Here is a 27,770-nt window from a genome sequence, read left to right as displayed (position 1 = left end):
AGGTCAAAAACAGACTTTATTAGAACAGCTGAGAATTAACTCATTCTCAGCATCGTCCAAATAAATCAAAGCAAATTCTTCATAACATAATTCTTCAGTCTTATCACCAAACTTGATCTAATTAGGCAAACTGCCAAAGGCTTTTCTTGGCAAAAGTTCAAAAGCAGAAAATGCCGACAAGAAATAAATGCAACAAGACAAGGAGCAAATCTATCAACGTTGTTTTCTGACAAAGAACCCAAATGCCGTTGCTGGTCTTTTAAGCCTATGGGAGGTGCCAATCATCTCTTGGCCATACTCTTGAGTCATCCTCTTTGCTTTAGTTGCTCTTGCCTTCTGGCAGCTCTTCTCATGCGTGCATTAGAAACAAGCTCCTCCTGTTCTTCTGCCTCACTACTGTCAGCCGCTGGAGGCGCCGGAGTCCATACTTCACTCCCAGATGGCCCTGGCCCCACCTCTGTCTCCGACGCAGAGCCCTCATCTGAGCCTTCCCCAGCCTCCAGGACTGGCTCATGTTCTTCCTCAGCCTCATCACTGTCTGGCTCCATTGCCAACTTTGCAGGCTGCTGGCAGACCACTACACTCCCCCTCCCATTGTTTTTTCCCTAACCATGCACATGCACAGTTGCATGTGTTCCCTAGTGCTTGCCTGTGGCACCTGCATACCTACATATACTCTGTAGCACCTGCCCGTGGCACTCTCCCCCCACCCCATAATTCTCACCCGCAGCTCTCAGCCTCTGTCCAGCTTGCTTTGAACTTCCACCATTTCCCATTTAATGATCTTTGTGGTTCTGAGGATACCATGACAACTGAGACTGATGGAATTGTCGTAGCTGAGCAATGCTATTACATGACATAGTGCTTTATGACTCCATTGCTTAGAGATGGAAATTTCATACCCAACAGTTACTGTAACCTGAACACTACTTGTAGATATAAATCAGTATTATTGTAACAGGCACAGTAGAGCAGTATCCAGAAGAGTAGGAATCTAGGATATGTTTACTGATTACTGTTAGGAATTTCTTATTTTTGATTTCATTTTTCTAATATTTAATTTCATCAGATGGAACCCAACCCAATTTTTATATTATAATTATAAACTAAAACAGCAAATCCAAGACCAGCTGTAAATATTTTTTTTAAAAATAGTTTTTATTGAACATTTTCCAAGTTTAAAAACCACAAGTAAAACAGAAAAAAGGGGAAAAAAAGAAAAATACAAATGGATTAAAAACACAAACAACATAACATTAAATATAATTTTACAGCTTTCCATATCAGCATGTATGTTCTGCTTTTGTAATTCACTATTCAATATTTGCCTTCTCATATATTTAACAATTCTAGTAATAATATAATAATTCTGTTATAGTAGTATAATATGTTCTGATTATACATATATATATATACATTTATCTTTATATTATAAACAATAATTACAGCTAGAAATCTTAACGAATGAAAACGAATATTCATGTTCCAGAATAATGTTGCAGGATCCAATATGAGTCAGTTACCAGGACCAGAAGTTTAGTCTTCTGAGCTTTTGGATTCATGCTGGGGCCGATTTTCAGGGAAGTTCTACAAGAGAGAAGTTCCTTGAGGATGGGCTCCAGCATGATTTTAAAAGCCCGGAAGACTAATCCTCTGGTCACAGTGACTGACCCAGATTGCATCCTGGAAATTTTAATTTTAGACATGTCACAGTACCATGTTTATGTCGCCCATTAAGGTTTTAATAAAATTCCTATTTAATAGCACAAAGGAGCTGAATCCTGGAGAAGTTAGTTGTAATTCTCTATCCACAAAAGGTTTTGAGAATTTGATTGTGTCTCTTCGTCACTTTGTCCATCAGAGAAGATTAAGGATATGATGAGGTTTGCATTCAAAAACTTTAGTAATGCAGAATGAGAGCTTGAGGTTTCATTTATAAGAATCTTATTAGATATGCACATTCTGCTGAACAGTTTAAGCAGTTCATTTGCAATGACTATTGCAATGAATATGCACAAAGAAATTTCTTTATGGTATAATATATCTTGATATACTCAAAGAATCAGCTTCAGCTTCCCCTGACTCTACACTGGTTCTGGGAGAGTTTGACAAGCTTGGATTTAGCATCAGTGTTCTTGAGAAAACTGAAAAGATTTAATGTTTGCATTGTAGGTTCCTCAAGATGAATGGTCTGGATATACCCCTCGTGGCAAAGATGAAGAAATTCCTTGTCGGCGAATGCGTAGTGGCAGCTACATTAAAGCCATGGGAGACGATGACAGTGGGGACTCGGACACGAGCCCAAAGCCATCTCCAAAGATTGCTGCACGCAGAGAGAGCTATCTTAAGGCTACCCAGCCATCACTTACAGAGCTCACAACCCTCAAGTAAGTCTATTTTAACAATAACTATTGTAGGATACAAATTCAAAAAATGATCAGATGGTGAGATTTCTGGACCACCAATTATGGAAATGAGTAGGAGTGTGCCTGTGTTACCAGTTGATATGTTATGATGTTGTCTAAGTTATAGTTTGGATAAATAATGTGTATTACATGCTATGAATAATTGATTGTTTTTGTGGTTCCCTGTTACATGAAAAGACAAATGCCCATGAAGCTCCCCATCTACATCTGAGACTTTGTTCTACTCTTATTGCCATCAATTGGCATAGATATTGGATAAGATGATAGGCATTCCCAAAAAGGTTAATGCTCATTTGCTGGAAATTCCTGTTAATTAGACTTAGCTATCCCTGACTTTTTTGGTTTTTCTGCAGAATAATGGTGACAATTGCCTTTTTAAAATGTTTCTATTGAAATACATTGTTTAAACTGAAGATCATCTTTCTTTTTTGTTCATATATTAAAAACTTTAATTAATTTGGTTTTTATTAAAAGTAAATGAATTTGATAGCAAATATTTTTGCTCAGACCAGACTAATAGATTACAAGGAATAGCAGATATACATAATTTCTAACCAGTGTTGGGCTTCTACCAGTTTGCACCGGTTCTCCCGAACCGTATGTTAATTTTCTGAGCAGGTCACAGAACCAGTTGTGGGAAGAAATCTTTTCCCACTTTACAGAGCTATTCCTGCAAGGGAGACAGGAAGGAAAGATTCTAGTGTGCCTGTATTTCTAGCCTAATCCTTATCTTAATTGCCACCCCTGCTGAGCTTCTCTGGAGTCCCCCACATTTCCCCCCCTCGGAGTTTTTTGTGATTCTTTTATTCCTGGGGCTTGAACAGCTATTTACAGAAGGGTTGGCATAGCCATAGAAAAAATGGCTGAGAGGCAGGATGCAAGCTTGGCATTCTTTGATTTTTTTTTACTGCCTTTCTAAGGGCATGTGATTTTTCCTTAAATCTGGATGATTACCTTAGGCTATCTTGTGAGGTGAGTGAGACCAGCTGGTATCTTTAAGTGGTGCAAATGGATGTATTGATTGCTTCTCCTGGGTGCTTTGTCAGTTCACTGACCACAGGAATCTCTTGTCTAGGGATTCTTCAGTCATCCAGGTCATGGTTGTCTCAAAGGTGCTTTTTCAAGAGGCAGCTGGACTTTCTGGAAACCAAGGAGTCTCTTGCATTGCTTCAGAGTGGCCAAGCTACATGACTGCTCAGTGATAAGTGGATACTCCTTCCAAGTTGTTATAGTTTGCTCTCATGATAATATGGCATAGTAACATGGCACCAATTGTAGAAACTTAGTACCTACCCCTCTCCTAGAAGAATAAAATATTTTGAGAAATATTAAAAAGGAAGAATATATTTCCCTGGATAAAAAATGGAGAAACATGTTTTCTTAGAGGGAGAAAGCAGCCCCCACCTTCCTTAATAGCCCATAGCAGATATAAGCACTTAAGAGATAAAGAGATAGATAGCTATATTCATAGGCAAAAGTTCCCTGTCTGAACAAGACAGAATGGGATTAGCCCTCACTCAAGATGTTAATTTTTTAATTTGTTTCTTTAGCTCTTTTGCTTTCTAATTTGCTTCTTTAGCATTTTGTAGCCCAAATATGGCCACCCACTTTCTGAAGAGTTTAAATGACCTCTCTGTTAAAGGGTTTTACTTTATGAACAAGAGTTGGCTGTAGTTTAACTGTTTTAATTCCTCAATGAGCTCTGCATCCTGCCTGATTTGTAACTTTGGGTTACAGGTATTGCTGAGGAAAAGGAAGGTATTCAGACAGATTTAACTTTCCATGACAGTTGTGATTGATCATCAGTGTGTAGTCCCCCATTTCTAATCTAATGATTAATACTTAGGGCAGCTTTTTGCAAGCAAAGAAGCTTTTTGTATTTTTGTACAAGATAATCCTTGACTTACAACAGTTCATTTAGTGACCATTCAAAGTTACAAATACAATGGCACTGAAAAAAGTGACTGATGACTGTTTTTCACACTTACGACCATTGCACCATCCCCATGATCATGAGAGCCAGGTGAGGCTAAGCGCCCCTCAACATAAGTGACATCAAGTTGGCCATGCCCACTCAGTCACATGACCACCCAGCCCCGCCTACCTAGACAGTCATTAGGGCAGAGAACTGGTTGTTAAATTATTTGAAGCCCACCACAGTTTCTAACCTTTAAAATCATATATTCATATTCTATTCCTGTTTCTGTATCAGTATTATTTTTTATTTTTTAAAGCATTCCAAATTACCCACTTGAAAAGTCATGCAATTTTAACTCTTCCAATACAGATTTTGAAGCACATTTTTCTGTAATTATGCCATTTTTAATATTTATTTTTCAAAAAGAATTTCTCATTTTTGCAAGTAATTTTATTTAATGTAAGTTTATTGCATATTTTTCTGTTGTAAATTGCATTGCAAAATTTTTAGAAGTCCAGATTCTTAGTACATATATAGATCTAGGAAATGAAAATGCATTTAATTTAATTAATTTAAAATTAAATTAATATTATAATAAAGTAAGTTTATTTCCCTTATATAACTGTCTAACCTTGCCTAGTGGTTACATCAGTCTTGTCTCTTGTTGTCCATATAAAAACATTCTACCCATCTTGCAGAATTTGCAAAATCATCTTAGAAGGCTAGAATTAATCGTTTTGGCAAATAAGATCATTTCAAATGTCCAGCAAAAATGTAAAAATCTTGTACTACTGAAGTACTAGATCTGCTAAGTAGAAGTTTGAGCTGCATTTTATGAATCAGAAGAACACTCTTTAATCAGTATGGATTTATTTCCATTTACTTAAACTGCCTCTGATTTTTCAGTCTCAGATAATAGCCCAAAACTGACTGCATTAAAAAGACACTGCAACATCATTTCAGTAGGATTTAAGGCAAGAAGGAACAAATTTATGTATTCTAGTCCTATGACCACATTTTCCCTTTACTGCATGGAATATTGCTGCATTTCAGATTTCCAATACGAGACATTCCCAATATTTTCCAATACTAGATATATAATATAAATCATACTTTTTGGGAGAATGATAAGAAGGCAGAGTATTTCATTATCCACAGTGCTTTTTATATGAGTATAAAATCAGAGCTGCTTGGTGGTCACATTACATAAGCAAAAATACTTTCTGATTTCTTTTAATATATTTTCTCCTTAGCCCACCTCACAATCTCCCTCCTACAATCTGTTCCCCATGCCATGGTTTCCATGTGGTTACAGAACACTTTTTGAACATTATAGTTAAAATTCTGAATAAAACACAGCTTGCTGTGATCATGAAATCACACCTCCGCTCTTTTACTCCCATTATCCTACTAGGAAGTGAGAAGCTGTTGTTATTTTTTCCTTCAGATGGCAATGTTTGCTGGGAAGGGAGGAGGGGGAAAAAAATAACTATCAGGCAAATAAAACTGTTCTGATTAAATTGATTCTTTTACTGCCCTCCATAATCTCCCCATGCAGATTAATGCTTAAAACGATTTTCTTGATTTTTAAGTGTACAGATAAAGGCATTAGGATTTAACAGAACATGGCCTGTGAATCTAACAGAAGAAATAGCTAGTTAAATCCTTGAATTATCACCTATATGGAATGTAGTGCTATTACTTGAATGATGAAAAAAGTACTTTTGATGGAAAAGCTCTTGAATGATGGAAACAGCAATGGTAGTACCATTTTCTCTTTAGTGAGAAGATGCTGAATATAAGCAAACCTTTATACAGATGGTACGTGAAATTACACAATGTAATGCATAAGTGGTCTACAACTGATAGATATATAAACAGAAACAAGATACAAAGCTAAAGCTCTAAAATACTTAAATTCGAAAAGTGAAGAGTTTTGGTTTAGCAGTTAAATGTTGAAGTTACATTTCCATGGAGATATTGCTGTTTCTTCTGCCAACAAAATTATAACACATGAAGTTTTCCAGAGATATGAGATGAAAAATTATCAGTTGCAATTCAATCTTAAAAAAAATACTGGAAGTATTTCCCAAATAATTTTTAAGATGGTGATACTAAAATTGTTGATGACAATAAAGAATGCACAATGATAATACTTTCAAGTGAATTGCTGTTGTTTCTTTTGGAACCCACCCTTGACACTTATGTGTCTGACACACAGACACAGAAACACATACACAGATACTGTATTTGTGGGTATGGGGGTATAAACAAATATATTTGAATTTTTATATGATATTCAGTAAAAGACAGCTACAGGTCATTGCAATTCTTTTTATAGTAATTTTATTTTAAAAATTACTACAATAATAAAAGTTAATATATTTAATAAAGGAAAAAATAGATAAATAAAATTAAAAAAGAAAAAAGAATATTGTAAAGAAAAAATTATATAAAAAGGGTTTTCTTCACTACAATTATAAATAATTAGTAACACTTTATCTTAAAATGCAACAAATGATCTCTTCTTCCCATACCCTATCTCTTATCTATAAATGAATTTACAAAACATTTCTGTCCTGATGATACCAAAAATACATTAAGGGTTTCAGATAATGACATATAGCAATAATAATAGCACTTAGACATACATACCGTTTCATAGTGCTTCACAGCCCCCTCTAAGCAGTTTACAGAATCAGCATATTGCCCCCAAGAAGTCTGGGTTCTCTTTTTACTGACCTCAGAAGAAGGAAGGCTGGTCAACCTTGAGCTGGTGAGAATCGAACTGCTGGCAATCAGCAGAATTAGCCTGCAATACTTCATTCTAACCACTGAGCCAGCACAGCTCATATTTACAGTATATCTATATTAACCGTGATTAAATAAATCAATTTTATATTTCTTACTTTTCTTCTTTTTTTAATAGACAAGTTTTATTTAAAAAAATTTCTTTCATCATACATATTTTATGAACAGAATGTTGACTGGGTCACATCTTATACATAATCAAAATCTTCATTATAATTTTTCTTAATCTTCCAATTTTTTCCAATATTCATCTCTTTTGTGTAATCCTTTGTCACAAATTTATCATTTTTCCCCAAATCTTATTATTTCAAATTCTGCCATATTAAATTTTCTCCCCATTATTTTTTATCATTTTCAATTTTATATTTGAATAACATCACTTCAAGCCATATTTCTTCTTAATTACAATTGCTTCAGTTATTTACAATCTTCCTTCATTTCTGGAAGTGTCTCTCTAATTCCTTTTTCCCATTAACAACAACAACAACAACAACAACAACAACAACAACAACAGAGTTGGAAAGGACCTTGGAGGTCTTCTAGTCCAACCCACTGCCCAGGCAGGAAACCTTACACCATTTTAGTTATCCAACATTTTCTTAAAAATTTCCAGTGTTGGAGCATTCACAACTTCTGCAGGCAAGTCGTTCCACTTATTAATTGTTCTAACTGTCAGGAAATTTCTCCTTTGTTCTAAGTTGCTTCTCTCCTTGATTAGTTTCCACCCATTGCTTCTTGTTCTACCCTCAGGTGCTTTGGAGAATAGTTTGACTCCCTCTTCTTTGTGGCAACCCCTGAGATATTGGAACACTGCTATCATGTCTCCCTAAGTCCTTCTTTTCATTAAACTAGGCATACCCAGTTCCTGCAACCGTTCTTCATATGTTTTAGCCTCCAGTCCCCTAATCATCTTTGTTGCTCTTCTCTGCACTCTTTCTAGAGTCTTTTTTACGTCGTGGCGATCAAAACTGAATGCATTAACAATAAATTCATTAATTCATTAACAAGAAAACATTCATCTTAATTTGCATTGTTATCAAAATTAATAATATTATTACATTATTTGTTTTCACCTTTCCATCTGCTGTGGTTTATTTCAAATATATTCTATTTTTTCTTCTTTGCAAAAATAATCACTTTCATAATTTCAACATTGTTATTTTCTATGCAATTAGCATTTTAAATGTTCATTTTAATTTACATTATCAAAATTAATAATATTTTCATATTACTTATTTTCATATTCTATCTGTTAGAATTCAATGTAGATAAATTCTATTCATTCATATTTATCATATAATCATTTATAATCATTTCCCACCATGTCTTATTTTCTCAATTTCTGCCATGTTATTCTCACATATTTCTTTATCATTTCATTTTCAATGCTTTCATCTAGCTAACATCACAGTATATCCTATATTTCTTCTCTCTTACCAGTACTATAACAATTAAAATTTCAAAAAAACAACAACAACCATCAAAATCACATCTTAAGCATTCTCCTTCCCCTTGTCTTCTATTTTACACATTTTCCACCATCAGCTCACCAATCAGCTTAACATCTAACAACAAAGAATTTCCAATGTTTAATATATTGGTGTAAAAATCTCTTGTTTAAAAACTTATTAAGAAAAGATAAGCTTCCAAAAGTTCCTATAAATTTTTTTTTTCCATATTTGAACTGAAGAAGTTTCCAAGATTTTAGTAGTTAGTTCTGTTTGCTTAAGAGCCATTTTTAAACTGTAAAATCTACCAAAAAGAGGGGGGAAAAATTCAATAAACTTTTCTTCTTAAACATTGTGTAAAGAAAAAGGTAAAAAGAAAAAAAATCATTAACAGTTCTTACTCATCCATTTAAAAATGGCTTGTTATGTTCTTCTTATAGGTTCCACGCCAGCAGTTATAATAAGCATTTCCTTAACTTTCACTTCCAATACACAAAACGCCATTTGCTAAAATCTTCTTACAAGCAAATGCCAGCACACTCCAACACTTTTAAAAGCAGTTGTTTTTAATTGTTTAATTACCATCTTCTTTTAAACTTTATTTCTTAAAATTAAAATTAGTAAAAAATATTTTTAAATTTCTCTACAACCACAGTCTTAAAATCTCTTCCTTTATCCTGTAGTTTCACTTTCCTTTTTGTATATTCAAACGCCATTTTAAATCCACTCAGGTTGAAAGTTAGTTCAAAGGAAAGCTATTTAAGAGCCGAAGTTAAGATTTATTACTTGCAAATTCTTGCTAGTCCTCGTTAGCTTTCATCTAGCTAACATCACAGTATATCCTATATTTCTTCTCTTACCAGTACTATAACAATTAAAATTTCAAAAAAACAACAACAACCATCAAAATCACATCTTAAGCATTCTCCTTCCCCTTGTCTTCTATCTTACACATTTTCCACCATCTGCTCACCAATCAGCTTAACATCTAACAATAAAGAATTTCCAATCTTTAATATATTGGTGTAAAAATCTCTTGTTTAAAAACTTATTAAGAAAAGATAAGCTTCCAAAAGTTCCTATAAAATTTTTTTTTCCATATTTGAACTGAAGAAGTTTCCAAGATTTTAGTAGTTAGCTCTGTTTGCTTAAGAGCTATTTTTAAACTGTAAAATCTACCAAAAAGAGGGGAAAAAATTCAATAAACTTTTCTTCTTAAACATTGTGATAAAGAAAAAGGTAAAAAGAAAAAAAATCATTAACAGTTCTTACTCATTCCATTTAAAAAGTAGCTTGTTATGTTCTTCTTATAGGTTCCATGCCAGCAGTTATAATAAGCATTTCCTTAACTTTCACTTCCAATACACAAAACGCCATTTGCTAAAATCTTCTTACAAGCAAATGCCAGCACACTCCAACACTTTTAAAAGCAGTTGTTTTTAATTGTTTAATTACCATCTTCTTTTAAACTTTATTTCTTAAAATTAAAATTAGTAAAAAATATTTTTAAATTTCTCTACAACCACAGTCTTAAAATCTCTTCCTTTATCCTGTAGTTTCACTTTCCTTTTTGTATATTCAAACGCCATTTTAAATCCACTCAGGTTGAAAGTTAGTTCAAAGGAAAGCTATTTAAGAGCCGAAGTTAAGATTTATTACTTGCAAATTCTTGCTAGTCCTCGTTAGCTTTCATCTAGCTAACATCACAGTATATCCTATATTTCTTCTCTCTTACCAGTTCTATAACAATTAAAATTTCATTCTAATTTAAAAAGCTATCATAAAGATTTGTATTATTATATTGTCCGCTTTCCCATTTCCATTTATTAATCTACCTTATATATATTTGCTAATGTTTACCTCATCATCCCATCTTTAATCATCATTTTGAAATCTTTTTAACATTCCCTTTCCTAATAGTTTTTTGCACAACCCTTTATCTCACTCTAATTTCTCAATTTTCTTTTTTTCCCCCTTTTTATAAATATATTACATTTCTCCTGGCATCCTTTTATCTTTTTTTTTGTATTGTTTGAACATCACTCACCAAGGTTTTTCCTTGTCTCTTCCAGATTTTTCCCTTTTGTCTGTTTCATTTTTAAGGGAGATTTTCCCCCTTTCCTTTCTACTCTTTTAACAACAACAACATCATCATCATCATCATCATCATCATCATCATCATCATCATCATCATCATCATCATCATCATCATTATTATTATTATTATTATTATTATTATTATTATTATTATTATTATTATTATTATTATTATTATTAATTCAATTTTTATACTGCCCTTCTCCCGAAGGACTCAGGGCGGTGTACAGCCAAGATAAAACAAAACGGTACAATATACAATTAAAATACAAATTAAAAAACTTATTATATAGTTGGCCTAAAAACTTTAAAATATATAAAACTAAAAAACCCCTTAAAATTAATAATAGAAATTTAAAACCAATAAAATTTAAGCCAGCCCTGCGCGAATAAATAGATGTGTTTTCAGTTCGCGGTGGAAGGTCCGAAGGTCAGGTATTTGGCGTAAACCCGGGGGAAGTTCGTTCCAGAGGGTGGGAGCCCCCACAGAGAAGGATCTTCCCCTGGGGGCCGCCAGCCGACATTGCTTGGCGGACGGCACCCTGAGAAGTCCCTCTCTGTGAGAGCGTACTGGTCGGTGGGAGGCATGAGGTAACAGCAGGCGGTCCCGTAAGTACCCAGGCCCTAAGCCATGGAGCGCTTTAAAGGTAGTGACCAAAACCTTAAAGTGCACCCGAAAGGCCACAGGTAGCCAGTGCAGTCTGTGCAGGAGCGGTGTTACATGGGAGCTACGCGAAGCTCCCTCTATCACCCGCGCAGCTGCATTCTGGACTAACTGAAGCCTCCGGGTGCACCTCAAGGGGAGCCCCATGTAGAGAGCATTACAATAATCCAAGCGAGAGGTAACGAGCACATGAGTGACTGTGCACAAGGCATCCCGATCAAGGAAGGGGCGCAACTGCCGAACCAGGCAAACCTGGTGGAAGGCCCTCCTGGAGACGGCCGTCAAATGATCTTCAAACGACAGCCGTCCATCCAGGAGAACACCTAAGTTGCACACCCTATCCTTTGGGGCCAATAACTCGCCTCCAACAGTCAGCTGCGGCTGCAGCTGACTGAATCGGGGTGCCGGCATCCACAGCCACTCCGTCTTGGAGGGATTAAGCTTGAGCCTGTTTCTCCCCATCCAGACCCGTACGGCTTCCAAACACCGGGACAGCACTTCAACAGCTTCATTGGGGTGGCCCGGGGTGGAAAAGTACAGCTGAATATCATCAGCGTACAGCTGGTATCTCACCCCAAAGCCACTGATGATCTCACCCAACAGCTTCATATAGATGTTGAACAGAAGGGGCGAGAGGATCGACCCCTGCAGCACCCCACAAGTGAGGCACCTCGCGGCCGACCTCTGCCCCCCCTGTCAACACCGTCTGCGACCGGTCGGAGAGATAGGAAGAGAACCACCGATACACGGTGCCTCCCACTCCCAATCCCCCCCAACATTCCCAAACATTTCTGTAATATGTTCTGATTTCTATTTTTTGATACTTTCTCTTCAACATTGTTGATTTCTTGTTTCTCATTTATATTTCTTTCTTCCAACTCCTCTTCCTTTTCTTTTTCTGATTTAAAATGAATTTTCCATTTCTTTTTTGCCTATTAAAGATTTACGCATACTTTTAAACATCAAAAGTAACTCTTCATACATCTTCAACTCCATTTTATAACAATTTTATATCTCCCACTTATATCTCTATACACTTAACCGGAATTTAAAGTCTACATAGTTTTCTTTTATCTCCGCTTTTTTTCTTCTTTCCTTCTTTGATATTCCTTTTGTTCTTTAAAATTAAAATCTTCTTCTCAATTATTTATTAGTCAGATCCAATTATGAAGCTATCTTCCAGAAGAGAAGTGAAATAGAACAACCACCCAGATGTAAAACACAGTCACTCCTTAAATGTTCTCACTTAGCCAAAATTTAAAGTCTATGTAATTTTCTTATATCTCCTCTTCTTTTCTTCTTAAAATATTCCTTTGTTCTTCAAAATTAAAATATGCTCCCTCAATTATTAATTATTGTCCAAATTCAACAACAGTCAAATCCAATTGTAAATCTATCTTCCAGAAGAGAAGGGAAATAAAACCAACACCCTAATGAAAAACACAGTCACTCCTTAAATATTTTTGCAGTGTCCAAATTATCTTCTTCTATATGGCCAAGGTTGAAATGTCTGCTTTCTGTTTATTTGAATAGAGTATCACAGTACTTTTTCTTTTCTCCAGCAGATGGCACTCTCCGTTTCTACTCGAAAAGAAATAGTCTATTAAATGCAATTGTTTATCAAAATATTCAGTAGTTTTTAAAACCTCTTGTGAATTTTTTTTCTTTTTAAAATCATTTATTCCCTTTTTAAAATATTTTGTTTTACCCAATTTTCCAAATCCAAGACTTTTTCTTAGATTCTTTGTATTACTGTCCACACCTTCTCTTTCTTCCCCATGTGTTATTTTTTTCTCCAAATGCCAGGTAGTCCAAGTTCAGGAATTCTTTTAAGTCTTCAATTTCCATTTTTCTTAATATAATTTGGCAGTTATCTCACCCAGTTCTAGCACTCCGTCCAAATGCCACTCCTGCTCAATTTTTCAATCCGGTTGTCCCAGCTTCAAAACAGCCACCATAAGATGGCCATCACCCTCACTGCTGCTTCGGGAGAGCTGTTTCTGTTCCAGCGAAAAAATTGCAAATTCCTCACGGTTCACAAAACACCTCTCCTTTCTTCACCGTCCCTATGAGACGGCTATAGCTCAAAAGCCTCCCAGCAGCAGTTCCTCTGGCTGGATTTCACATGGCTCATCAGAGCCCACTAACTTCCAGTCCTCATTTCTTCCTTTTGTTCTAACAGTCTTGATCGTTATTCCTGGAAATAATTTTGTAATAATTTTGTATTTGTAAATCAAGTTTGAATGATCATCTCTTTTAATTGTAGTCTTTAGTTCCTTCTGATTCCTTTTAGTGTCCACATTTTAATCTTATGCTTTTTTAAAAAGAATTCAAAACTAATACATTTTCCTTTGGGGATGGATTCTTTATAATTAATTTCAAAATCCTATTTGAAATTATCTGGACCCATAATCCATTTGTAATTTTCTAAAATAAACTTTCCAATCATATTTTGCTATTTATTCAAAAGAAATTTAAGTCCATAAATTTCATTTAAAACTACTTTCACTAAAGATTTAAGAAAACTTACCTGGTGCTGTAAAACTTATTGATCTCAAGGTTCCTCACTGCAGAAAAACAGTTAATAAGAAATTTCAAAAAGTTATTAGAAAAGGAAGTATGCCATATTTTTTGGAGTATAAGATGCTCCGGATTATAAGAGGCACCTACCTTTTTTGGTGAGGAAAACAAGAAAAAGAAATCTGCCTCTGCCTCCCAGCAATTTTGCTTCATTGCAGTAAACAGCAAACAGTCTGCTTTACTTTCATTTTCGTTTTCAGTGTAGCTTGATTAGCGCAAGAAAAAAAAATCTGCTCCCCACAATTTACCTCCTTGCAGCAAGCAGCAGAGGCCAGCAGAGCAGCAATAGGCAATGGCAATCCCTGCAGCCTGAAACAGCTGAGAGTCGGGAGGCGAATCCAATGGACAATCAACTTGGGCTAATTAGGTTGTGCTGAAGCTGAAATGGGCTGTTTCTTCTTGCTGCAAGGAGGTAAATTGCTGGGAAGCAGAGGCCAAAGGGTGGGGGGGCCAGTAGGTGGGTGGAGCTACATTCAGTGTATAAGATGCACCTAAATTTTCTCTCTTGGGGAGGGAAAGGTGTGTCTTATACTCTGAAAAATACTTCAGAGTATTTGCTTAGTACTTCCTTAGAACAGGAAGAACCGTGTGTCCTTTCAAAGTGCTAACTGCATTTTCAGCAAAGTAATTATTCCTTCACCTTCCAGAGCTCTAAACCCTCCAGATACCACTGCCTTGCAATTCCTTGTGAGAAGCAGCACTTGCAGATAATCTCAAATTCTCTCCTTCTTTGGTCAGGAATTATCAAACATCTGGTCTCCTCACTGGCTCTACATTCTGCTGCTGTCCTTGGCTCTGCTTTTCATGAAACTACCTTTGCCATTTTTCCCCTGGATGATAGTTCATTGCAATTGTCTATTTCTATATTCAGCTCATCCACAGAGCACAAGTAATATTAAATCTTTGATACTGGATAACTGGAGACATTTTTTTAGTTCAGTATTTATTTTTGCATCTTCTCTCCTCATCCTAAATTTGTTCAGGTTAAAGGAGAGTTATTTTGATGACAAACTGAGTCCCTTGTCTTTTATATAATTTCTTGGTTTGGAAATAATAACAAAGTAGAAAATTTCAGAACATGGCTTCTGGAATTCTTTTTGACTACTTAATAATAGCTCTCCTTGGAGGAAAGATGATTAGAAAGAGGGAGTTGTCAACATTCAGCACTGCTGCCTAACTGCCAATTCCATGAGGTTGTAGTAAGGGAAAATTTCTGAGATTTTCATTGTTGATATCTTTTGCTTTGGTCGACAGCCCCTGGCATATAGCCAGTTTTAATTCATTTCTTCTTTAGCTGACATCTCCCTGCCAACCAAATTTAGTCCTGTTCTGTTCCATTTTCAGAGAGTTATGTTGATGGATTGAGTCATGATCCCCTTTACATAATTTCTTTCCAACATGTCGTTGTGTTGGAAAGACTAAAAAGAAAGAGAGCCTGGTCCTATTTCTTAATGCCAAGAGTGAGATGCATAAACCAATTGAGTTTGCATTTCAATTTCAGAAAATATAAAAATATATTTGAATCAGTGATGGTGAATATGTGTAGGTGATTTCTTAGTTTAGATGGAAGTCCTTCTTAATTACCCATCCTTATGCAAAAGTGACATAAAATAAAATCAGATTTGAGAAACTGTAGAGGAAACTTTAAGATAATTTATACTCTTAAGGATGACATACAAAAATTTTTATATGACATAAATGGGAAAAATAAGATTGGTGAAAGAATAGAATAGAATAGAATGGAATAGAATAGAATAGAATAGAATAGAATAGAATAGAATAGAATAGAATAGAATAGAATAGAATAGAATAGAATAGAATTTTTATTGGCCAAGTGTGACTGGACACACAAGGAATTTGACTTGGTGCATATGCTCTCAGTCTACATAAAAGAAAAGATACCCTCATCAAGAATTCTAAGGTACAACACTTAATGATAGTCATAGGGTACAAATAAGCAATCAGGAAACAATATCAATATCAATCGTAAGAATACAAGCAACAAAGTTACAGTCATACAGTCATAAGTGGAAGGAGTTGGGTGATGGGAACGATTAGAAGATTAATAGTAGTGCAGATTTAGTCAATAGTTTGACAGTGTTGAGGGAATTATTTGTTTAGCAGAGTGATGGCGTTCTGGAAGAAACTGTTCTTCTGGTGTGCAGTGGTCTGTAGCGTCGTTTTGAGGGTAGCAGTTGAAACAGTTTATGTCCAGGATGTGAGGGTCTGTAAATATTTTCACAGCCCTCTTTTCGACTCGTGCGGTATACAGGTCCTCAATGGAAGGCAGGTTGGTAGCAATTGTTTTTTCTGCAGTTCTAATTATCCTCTGAAGTCTGTGTCTGTCTTGTTGGGTTGCAGAACCAAACCAGACACTTATAGAGATGCAGATGACACTTATAGAGATGCAGATGACAGACTCAGTAATTCCTCTGTAAAACTAAGATAGATCATAGTTTCAAGGAGTTCAATATCGGTGAGCAAAAATTGTGATGACTTTCCTTATCCATCTATTGTATATTTCTTTTTTTCCCTCTCAAATATAGAACTTTATATTTCTTCCTGTTAAATTCCATTGTGTTGATTTCAGCCCACTACTCAAGCCTGTCTAAATCATTTTGAATCGTCTCTTTTTTCACTGAAAGTGTTAGCTATCCTATGACAATCCATGATCTGCTTGCTCATCACATACCGAGGCCGAAACCTAATCAAGTGTTGATGCGTTAGCTTTGTTAAAAATAAGGTGAGGATAGGTGTTATTTTAGATTCTCATAGAGAAGTTTCTCACAGGAGAAGGGGGTGATGGGGAATGCAGATCGAATGGGACAGTTTGCCACAGCCGCCTCACCACGGCAATTCACTGTGGGACATGGCCAATCACAGGACAACTCACTGTGGGACAAGTTAACAATTCTATTTAATTATTTAAAATAAATAAAACAAATATTTCAATTTTTGTCATTCACATTTCATTCTGTCCCTCATTTTGGATCCTTTCTTCAATAATTCTATTCTATTATTTCTTTGATATTAATGTAACTCTTTTCCTGCAACAAGTTGGCTGTGGAAAATTGTCATAGACCCAATGAAGATGGCCTTGCAAAAGAAATTCAGTTGGCAGCAGAGCAGACTTTGGGAAGAAGAAGAAAGGAGGGAAATTAGAACTGAAACTTTTTTGGGGGCTGGGGGAAATGGGTGACAACCAAAATGAAGTCGTCAGCAACTGTGGAATATGAATTGTTGCTTTTATTTACAAACAGGGCTGGTAAACCTGAGATAGACTGGAGAGTGTTTGCATTTCTTTTTCTTATTTTTTTTATTTCAAAATTATTAATATAAAATACAAATAAAAATAAAGAAGAGCATTGTTGGACTCAATCCAAAGACAAATGGAAAAGGTAAAGGTAAGGGTTTAGGTTCCCCTCGCACATATGTACTAGTTGTTCCTGACTCTAGGGGGCGGTGTTCATCTCTCTTTCAAAGCCGAAGACCCAGCGCTGTCCGAAGACATCTCCGTGGTCATATGGCCGGCATGACTAAACGCCAAAGGCACATGGAACACTGCTACCTTCCCACCAAAGGTGGTCCCTATTTTTCTACTTGCATTTTTTATGTGCTTTCAAACTGCTAGATTGGCAGAAGCTGGGACATGTAACGGGAGCTCACCCCATTACGCGGCACTAGGGATTCAAACCGCTGAACTGGCGACCTTTCGATCAACAAGCTCAGTGTCTTAGCCTAGAGAGAAAATAACTAACAGTGCAGAGAGCATGATGGGGCTCCAGATGATTTTTTTTAATTAACTAGTGAGAAAATTGCCACTGTTTGCAGTTACTACTAAAATTAAGAGAATCAGAAAAGATTGTATACATATAAAGTCACATCATATTTCATAGATATACATGCTTGGAGAGGCTTAAAACTATTGTGCCTTGAACTGCAAGTTAACAGTACTCTTGGAAAGGCCAGATTAAAAAATCAAGCTTCAAGAAAAATTGAAAGAGGAAGTACAGAAGTCTTCTGTAACCATAAGCCATTCTTGCTACCACTTACTAATGAATCCAGCCAAAATACTTAAATTAAAAATGCTGGGATGGGATGTAACTTGCTTGTTTCTTCAGATGCTTGATTGAATAAAAAGGTAAAAGAATCTGGGTATTATTAGCAAAAAAATGAGAATTTTTGGAAACTTTAGCTCTTGGCACAGTAGGATTCTCAGCAGATGCCTTGTGCTTATCATGAATATCATCCTAGCAAGTATCAATTATGTCTATCACATCATTTTTGTTCTCCCAAGTTACAATTTCTAACTCCCCCTATTTATTACCATATATTGCTTTATATTGTTATATACACTGTATACAATGTAATATGTATGTACATATATGGCATATATACATAGGATTAAATAGTATATTTTGGATGTTCAGTAGTAGTATATAAATAGACTGGGAAATTGTATCTCATTGAGGCTTCTGAGGCGAGGAGAGGCCAGGCACCCTAACCCTAACCCTTGATGTGACACAGTCACATGACCACCAAGCCATGCCCACCCAATCACATGACCACCAAGCTAGACCCACCCAGTCACATGACCACCAAGCCATGCCCACCAAACAACCCACGCCCACAGAACCAGTAGTAAAAAAATTTGGAACCCACCCCTAGATCAGATGTCTCTGAACCAGTTGAATGATTCAAAAAAATAAATTTGACTTGATTTGGTAGTTCGAATTAGATGAGAGTACATCTGCACATTATTAATAAGTAATCCTTTCCTTGCCCATCATCCGTTCTTTTAAGTTTATGTCTGTCCAAGCAGTCATGAGGGAGATAATGGAGAAAAGAAGTTTGTCATTCTATGCAGCCAATACTCCTCACTTATTATTCTACACTGAATTTTAGATGTTGATTTTTATTTCCTTATAACAGTATAGTTCTCCTATGTATAATTTCAAAGTGGCTCCATTTGTCAAAAATTGACCCAGTTGCTGAGTGTTGATGGGATGAGCAGTTAAAAATATGAACAGATGGGACCTCACAATTCCACTGAGGGAAGACAGAGCAGCTTTTAAAGGTTAGAGAAAAGTGTGATGTTCCTGTTTCAAAGACAACTTTCTTTTTTTGGTATTTCTAGACAATGTGTTTGTAATTAGCTTCCATAAAGGACAGCCACAGTAGGATTTATGCAGATACAAATCCTTGGCTGTTACCTCTTGGCATTCAATACCACAATGTGCAATTGCTACATCATCATTTTAAGCAAAACAATTTAACATCAAATAACTACTTCAGAAATCAGTTCAATCCATGTTTTAGAATGATGATAAAAATCAGAACATGAAATGGTTCCTTGGTTTTCCTCAATCAAGGATGTGTCCACAGCTTCTTTCCTCCATGTTTTTTTCCATATCTTTCATAATTGAACATAATCAGCGTCCTTTCTTTTGTTTCCAGAACTTTGTAGCTTGTTAATTTCTCAGGGAAGAGAAGAGATCCATTTCAGAGAAAGAGAAAAGGCTTTTTCTCACTGTTAGTCACTAACTCTTTTTGACTGAAACATAGCTTAGGACTTCAATGAATGTCTAACGTGTTAAAGCCTACAAGCTCAGGCTTTGATTTATTGTACATCAAAGAAAGCTCTTGCATTAGAACTTTTTTAAGCAGAGTATCCTACTTGATTAAGATGCTTCTAACAATATTAGAATAGTCATCACTTAACAACTATGGCAACCATTTCAAAATTATAACAATGCTGAAAAAAGTGACTTATGATCAGTCCTCACACTTGTATTTGGTATTTGGCAGGTTTGCATATTTACACTGGCTGTAGCATCCCAAGATTGAAATGGGACAACTCTTCACAACTGATTCATCACAGCCAAGTAGCCACTGTCAACTTACCATGGCCAATTTGCCATGGCTAAATCATCACGGCCAACTCATGAAGGGAAAACTTGCCAGAGCCAATTCACTATGGAACAACGTGCTGCAGGACAATTCAACAATTCAATTGAATTATTTAAAATAATTTAAATTTAAATTTAATTATTGCCATTCACATTTTATTTTGTCCTTCCTTTGGCATCCTTTCTTTAATGAATCTTTAGGATTATTTCTTCTATATTAATGTAATTTGTGCCCTGCAGCAAGTTGTCCTGTGGCAATTTGGCCGTGGTGAGTTGACCGTGGTGAATTGGATGCAGCAAGCTGTCAGACACCCTACCAAGATTATGTGATTGCCATTTGTAGCCTTCCAGGTCATGTGATATCTCGTTTAATGACTCTGGGTGATTTGCTTAAAATGACTGCAACCAGGATTGCTGGAACTCCCATTGCTAAGTGCAGAATTGATGTAATGCTCTACTTAACAGCCATTTCACTTAGCGACAGAGCTGCCAGTCTCAAGTGGTGTTAAGTGAGGACTATATGTACTTGCTTTCTCACATAGAAAAATACATCAGCAATTGGGGCAGGCAGCAGCATTGCCATATGGCATAATCTCATTTCCATCTTTTAAAGTATACTTATTTAAATATTCCTGAAGTTAAAGTTAGCATAAGTTGCAAAATTTGCACCAACATGTATTTCTTAAATATAAACTATAATAGATTTCTTGTGCATAAGTCCCCTACAGAAAAAACCTGCCTAATTTCTGAGATCAGCCTAACATAAAAAAACTTTGCATTCTTTACTGAACTTTTCCTACCATAAGTAGCATTTATTCTAAGATCAGTAGATACTCTCTTATGTATTATTTTCTTTTCATAATGCCATCTATGTTTATTTACTTAAAGTACAGTACTTTTATGTATCATGAATATTTATAACACTTTATGCTATTTTCCCAGAAATTTACTATCATTTTTAAGACGCAATAATGATCTGTCAAGTACAAGTCTTTTCTGTTAGAAAGTTCTACATACTGTATTTAAGCTGATTATTTGAAAACTTTTATAGAGAAAAGGCACATACTTAGTGCATGTTGGAAGTTGTTTGAACACACACATACATATTAATGTATGTACCGTGTTTCCCTGAAAATAAAACCCATCCCAAAAATAAGCCCTAGCCTGATTTTTTGGGGTGGGCCTAATATAAGCCCTACCCTAAAAATAAGCCTGGAGGATAGGCATGGCCAGCACAAGAGGTGGCGAGCACACAGGGGCGGACAGTGTCTGGCAGCAGCTGCAGCCCACTGGCCCCTTGATGCAGTGCAGATAAGTTTGAGCATGGAGACAGAGGCGGGAGGTAGACAGTCAATCCCAACACCCCACACTGGTGCCTACCAGGCACAGCCACAGGCAAGCCAAGAAACGGTGGGACAGAGTGTGCAGCGCATTGGATTGTCTGCCTTCCCACCCCATGCCTCTGGCTCCACCTTGCACTTTTTGCCCAGAGGGAGATGGAGCTTCGTCTGCTTGCAAATGGGGCACTTTGAAACAGAGCTAATCGCTCCATTCCCAAGCATCCCATAGGTGCCCAAACACTTTTCGTTCAGACAGAGAAATGAGGGAGACTCAAAGTTTTGTCTGCTTGCAAATGGGATGCTTTGAAATGGAACAATTAGCTCTGTTTCAAAGCATCCTATTTGCAAGCAGACATAGCTTCGTCTCCCTCTGGGCAAATAGTGCGCTGTGGATCCAGGCGGAGGCAGAGGCATGGTTGTGGGGGGCAGGGGGGTAGAGACAGGTGATCCCAACGGGCTTAGCTCCATTTCAAAGTGTCCCATTTGCAAGCAGACAAAGCTTTGGGTCTGCATCATTTCTCCATCCGGGCAAAAAGTTCAGCTGTCCTGGGAAGCCCTGCAAGCCATTACGGCCCATGGGCAAGCAGATGGTGGGAGAGAGTAGGCAGGAGCTATAAAATAAAACATTCCTCGAAAATAAGACGGTGTCTTATTTTCACATTAACACAGTAGCTTCCACTATTCTATTTTTAAAGTCAGTTTATAAATTCTTTGCCCTTTCTCATGCAGTATTTTAAAAGTTTATTTTTTCTTTTTCTGAGGTATGCATAATTCATAGAGAACAGAATTAAACTTATTCTCCCCATTTTGATAGCTCCAGTTTAAATTTGAATTGTGCTTTTGATTAAAAACCAAAAATGGAGCACTGCACAATAATACTAACAGAATGTATAGCCTGACATCCCCCTCAAAATAAAGGACTTCTATCATATTTAGAATGCCTATCTTTACTTTTAAAATTAAAGTTTAAAATTTTACTTTTAAACCCTTGTATCGCGAGAGCTCACAGAAATGCATTAATTTCTATTTTCTTTCTCATCTAAGTAAAATTATATAGCACTAGACACAAATGAACTAAATTATCAATTTTGAAAAGGTTGTCAACTGAAAGTTTTTTCTATTCATGATAGTTGCTGATTAGCATGCATATTTTAAAATGTACAATTAATATGTACATTCATTTGAAAAATATGTGAATTGAATATGGAAAAAGCTGGTTTCAAACTAAATCAGTGTTTGAAATTGCGTATTTACATTAAGCTGCTTTAAATCTCTCTCTCTCTCTCTCTCTCTCTCCTATATTTATGTTTCAATCTATACTACAGCTTGATTAAAATGATAGTTCTTAGAATGATTTTATGTGGCTGACATAAGAAGAATGACAATCAGTTAAAAAAAAACCTATAGAAATCATTCTAGTTTTTCTTCTAGGCTTTTGTAGTTTATGTAAGTTTACATCATTCATTATTAAAAAGCGGATTTGTTCAAACCCATTATCCATTGTTTCATATATAATGGATTATATAAGCCAGCAATCGTCAGGCTGTCAAAACAGCAGATTTGTTAGATATATACAGGGCAACACAAATCTCTGTAGGTGCTTTTGGGTAAAAATACTTAAGCACTCTACAAATTAACCTTCATTTTTATAACAGAAAATCCCTGCTTCAATCATGCCACAATGAAGAGGTTATTAGCAAATCCATTTTGGAAAAGCATTTTTTAAAAGCTTACTGAATAATGTACATTCTTCAGTAAAGAATTCAAATCCAAGTTGCAACCCCATTGAACTGAGTTTGGACTGGACAAATGTGCCATGCTCACCATCCAATGGGAGAAAATAGTGAAAACTGAAGGAATCAAAGTGTTCTACGGAGACAACATCAACATTTAGATGAAGATGATCACTACATATACTTGGGAATCCTGCAAGCTGACAGCACATTGAAATGAAGAAAAAGTTTAGAAGTGAATATTTTATTTGTCACAACATCATACAAAAAGATTATATAGTATATACACATATAAACATATATAGGAAGAAGAAAAGAAAAACAATAGGACAGGAATGGTAGGCACGTTTGTGCGCTTATGCACGCCCCTTATGGTCCTCTTAGGAATGGGGTGAGGTCAATAGTAGAAAGTTTTTGGTTAAAGCTTTTAGGATTATGGGAAGAGACCACAGAGTCAGGTAAAGTATTCCAAGCACTGATGATTCTGTTGCAGAAGTCATATTTTCTGCAATCTAGATTAAAGCGGTTTACATTAAGTTTAAATCTATTGGTTGCCCTTGTATTATTGCAATTAAAGCTGAAGTAGTCTTTGACAGGAAGGACATTACAATAGATGATTCTGTGAGTTAAACTTAGGTCTTGTCGAAGGCGACGGAGTTCCAAGTTTTCTAAGCCTAGGATTTCAAGTCTGGTGGGATAAGGTATTTTGTTGTTTTCAGAGGAATGGAGAACTCTTCTTGTAAAATATTTCTGGACACGTTCAATTGTATTGATGTCAGAGATGTGGTGAGGGTTCCAAACAGGTGAGCTGTATTCTAGAATTGGTCTAGCAAATGTTTTATATGCTCTGGTTAGTAGTGTGGTGTTTTTGGAAAAGAAGCTACATAAAATTAGGTTTACAACTCTTAGAGCTTTTTGCTATGTAGTTGCAGTGGGCTTTGGCACTTAGATCATTTGACATGAAAACTCCAAGGTCTTTAACGGGATGGGGTCGTCTGTAAGGTAATGTCCATCTAGTATGTACTTAGTTTTAGAGTTCTTTTTCCTATATGTAAGACTGAGCATTTGCTGGTTGAAATTTGGAGCTGCCAATTTTTAGACCAAGCGGTTAGATGGTCAAGGTCGTTTTGAATGATAGAAGTGTTGTCTGTGGTGTTAAATAGTTTGACATCGTCAGCAAAGAGAACACAATTACTTGAGATATGGTCACAAAGATCATTAATGTATAGAATAAAGAGTGTTGGTCCAAGGGCGCTGCCTTGAGGAACGCCACTCTTGACAGGAACAGGATTTGATAAAGCATTGCCAATTTTGACCACTTGTTGTCTGTTAGACAGAAAAGCAGATATCCATTTGTGGAGGGGTCCTGAGATGCCATAGGATGTTAGTTTAAGGAGAAGTTTATCGTGTACTACTGAGTCAAAAGCTTTGCAGAAGTCTATGTAGATTGCATCTATTGATTTGCCTTGATCTAGATTTGAAGTCCATATGTTTTTGCAGTGGAGAAGTTGTAAGTTACATGATAACTTTTTCCTGAAACCAAATTGTTTGTTGGAGAGTAGGTTGTTAGTTTCTAAGTGTGAGGTAATGGATTGGTTGATGATAGATTCCATGACTTTGCAGGTGACGCAGCAAAGGGAGATCGGTCTGTAGTTTTCGACTAAGCTGGGGTCTCCTTTTTTGAAGATGGGGATGACTGTGGCTAGTGACCAAAGTTTGGGAAGAGAACTGGTAGTGAAAGCTTTATCAAAGATAATACTTAGGGGTTCAGCTATATTAATGGAAAGTTTTTTTAAGAAATATGCACATAGTCCATCAGGTCCAATAGAAAGCGATGGTTTTAAGTTGTGAAGAGCTTTACCAACATTGTCTTCTGTGAAATCTATATGAGTTAAATCATCATAGTCATTGCTGGTTCGTTTGTGGAATGTTGGATATGTGTTATCGGAGTTTACAAAAACTGAGCCAAAGAAAATGTTGAAGAGGTTTGCTTTGACTGTTTCGTCATTGCATTCTTAGAATCTTTTAGTGGTGGGATGGATCTTGAGTCTTTAAGTTTATTGTTGACAAAATTATAAAAGGCACGATTAGAATTTGTGCGTAGAAGGTTCTCTTCTTGCTTGGTGTGGTAATTTGTGCATTCAGTTTTTATTTGGTTGCATATGTTTCTGTAGCGGTTTCTGAAGTTTGTAACATAGCCTTTTTTGTTTCTTTTCCAGAGGGATTTTTTTTTTGATTGAAGCTTTCTTGTAACCCAAAGTCAGTGGAGGAAATGCCATCAAGGCAATTAACACTTGGACAATTCCAGTCATTAGATACACAGCTGGAATTGTGGATTGGACTCAAGTAGAACTAAAAGCCCTGGATAGGAAGACCAGAAAAGTAATAACAATGAATCATGTTCTTTATCCTTTCAGTGGCATTGACAGACTCTACTTACCAGGGAAAATAGCAGGGGTGAAATCCAACAGGTTCTGACAGGTTCTGGAGAACCAGTAATGGAAATTTTGAGTAGTTTGGAGAACCGGAAAATACCACCTCTGGCTGGCCCCAGAGTGCGGTGGGAATGGAGATTTTGCAATATCCGTCCCCCGGGAATGGGGATTTTGCAGTATCCTTTCCCTGGAGTGGAGTGGAAAAGGAGATTTTGCAGTATCCTTCCCCTGCCATGCCACACTACACCCACCAAGCCACGCCCACAGAACCAGTAGTAAAAAAAAAATGAATTTCACCACTGTAAAATAGGTAGGAACTTGAAATGTTCCAAGTATATCAGATGGTTGAAAAAGAAAAAAGGCATAGGGAGAATATCTAAAAGAATCGTGAAAAAGATGCATTGAAGCTAGCATACCAAGAAGGTTTTACTGAATACTGGAGTAACCAAAATGACCTACAAGAAAGACTAAATGAAGAACAGAAAAGGGGCAGACAAAGTACTACATGATCAGTAAAAAAAAATAGCAGGCAAGGCAGATCAAGACTTGGCAATTGCTAAAAACAGGAAAGTTGAAGAAAGAGATAGGCTAATTTTGGCTGCACAAATGCATTCAAAGCCAGAATTGATAAGACAGCAACAGACATCAAGTGGCACCTCTGCAAAGAAGCTGAAGAAACAGTGGATCACCTAATTAGCTACTGCAAGGCAATTGCACAGACTGACTGCAAACAATAGCAGGATAAAGTAACGACAATGGGGCATTGGAAGATCTGCAAGAAATACCATTTGTGTGCAAGCAAGAACTGGTGGGACCATAAAATGAGAAAGTAATAGAAAATGAAGACGCCAAAGTGCTCTGAGAATTTAAAATTCAAACAGACAGGCACTTGCCACAAAACACACCACACTTAACAAGAAAGGCAAAATATTATTTGAACAAATTAATAGGAACAGTCCCCTTTTGGGGGGTTGAGATCTATGTTTATATATGACTATGGGTCACTGGGTAGATTTTGTGTGAATATCTTGATGGTTATTTTGCTCTGGTACATAGTATTATCCTTAATTATTAGAGATGAAATGTAGATATGGCACAGTGAGTTATTGTTGTTGTTTTTCTTTAAGGATTTCCGGTGAACATTCTCCAAAACTTCAAATCCGAAGCCACAGTTACTTGAGGGCCGTGAGTGAAGTTTCAATCAATAGGAGTTTGGATAGCTTGGATCCTGCGGCTCTGCTTACCTCTCCTAAGTTTCGTTCCCGAAATGAAAGCTACATGAGGGCCATGAGCACTATTAGTCAGGTGAGTGACATGCTTGTACAATTAAAAAAATAATAATGATAGTACAAAAACACCATCCAACTCTGATAAATATAGAATCTATATAAGAAAAAGATGTATGGACAATTATGCAATAAAACAAATGTATGCCAGTGTATATTATTAAAAATCCCTTAGCTATGTAAATATCAATTCCTATTATTCAGTAATATTACTGAATAATCATTGACATGTTCAAGAATCTCAAAATGGTACTTATAAAATTGGCGGTTGGTACCATACACAAATATTCCTTCTGAATATGGATTTTTGATTTTCCTCATATATCAGAAAATATAAATTACTATACAGTACTTGGGAAAAATATTGTGATAAGGGCAGAGTGACCACCAAGCAACTTCCACCCACTTAAGGAATGTACCACTTTTGTATGGTACATCAAGGGCTGGGACAAAGAAGGAATATTAAGAGCTAAATATATATTCAAGGTTTCACTTGCTCACTGGGACCTTTTAAGCTCCTTCCCAATTAAAAAAGGTACACATTTGGTCCTCTCCCACTTTGGGAGATATTAAAAGTAGATCCTGGTGGGATGCATAGAGTCCCCAAGCCAAAAATTTTGTATCTGGCCATAAACCAGGAGGCATCCTGATAGGAAGTGTCTTCAGATCCTCTGTCCATTTGTTTAGCTTTTGACCAACTTGTTTTTTTAATTGTGTTTATAATTCATATCTAATCTTTGGCACATGATTGGTAGGCATCATTGATCCATGAAATATAAGATCATAGGTTTACACATAATAAAGGTAAAGGTAAAGGTTCCCCTCGCACATACGTGCTAGTCGTTGCCGACTCTAGGGGCCGGTGCTCATCTCCGTTACAAAGCCGAAGAGCCAGCGCTGTCCGAAGACGTCTCCGTGGTCATGTGGCCGGCATGACTCAACGCCAAAGGTGCACGGAACACTGTTACATAACAGCTATTACACATAATTATATAATATATAATTATAATTAATATATAATTAATATATTATATAATTAATATATTATATATTTTATATATGTAATATATATAATTAATATATATAATTAATATATTATATAATATATATATATAATATATTA

General features: G+C 36.2%; 1 protein-coding gene across 1 annotated transcript in view; it reads left to right on the top strand.

Annotated features, from left to right (window-relative positions):
* The window catches only part of DLGAP1 (DLG associated protein 1), a 114,582-nt gene that overhangs the window by 27,493 nt on the left and 59,319 nt on the right, over window positions 1–27,770 (top strand). The window contains exons 2-3 of the mRNA XM_058176305.1: window positions 2,173–2,387; window positions 26,489–26,666. Coding sequence (XP_058032288.1) covers window positions 2,173–2,387; window positions 26,489–26,666 — 393 coding nt within the window. The remainder of the gene's footprint in view (window positions 1–2,172; window positions 2,388–26,488; window positions 26,667–27,770) is intronic.

The sequence above is a fragment of the Ahaetulla prasina genome, chromosome 3 (assembly GCF_028640845.1).
Source record: "Ahaetulla prasina isolate Xishuangbanna chromosome 3, ASM2864084v1, whole genome shotgun sequence".
Lineage (NCBI taxonomy): Eukaryota > Metazoa > Chordata > Lepidosauria > Squamata > Colubridae > Ahaetulla > Ahaetulla prasina.
This window is presented reverse-complemented; position numbering and strand designations above follow the sequence as displayed.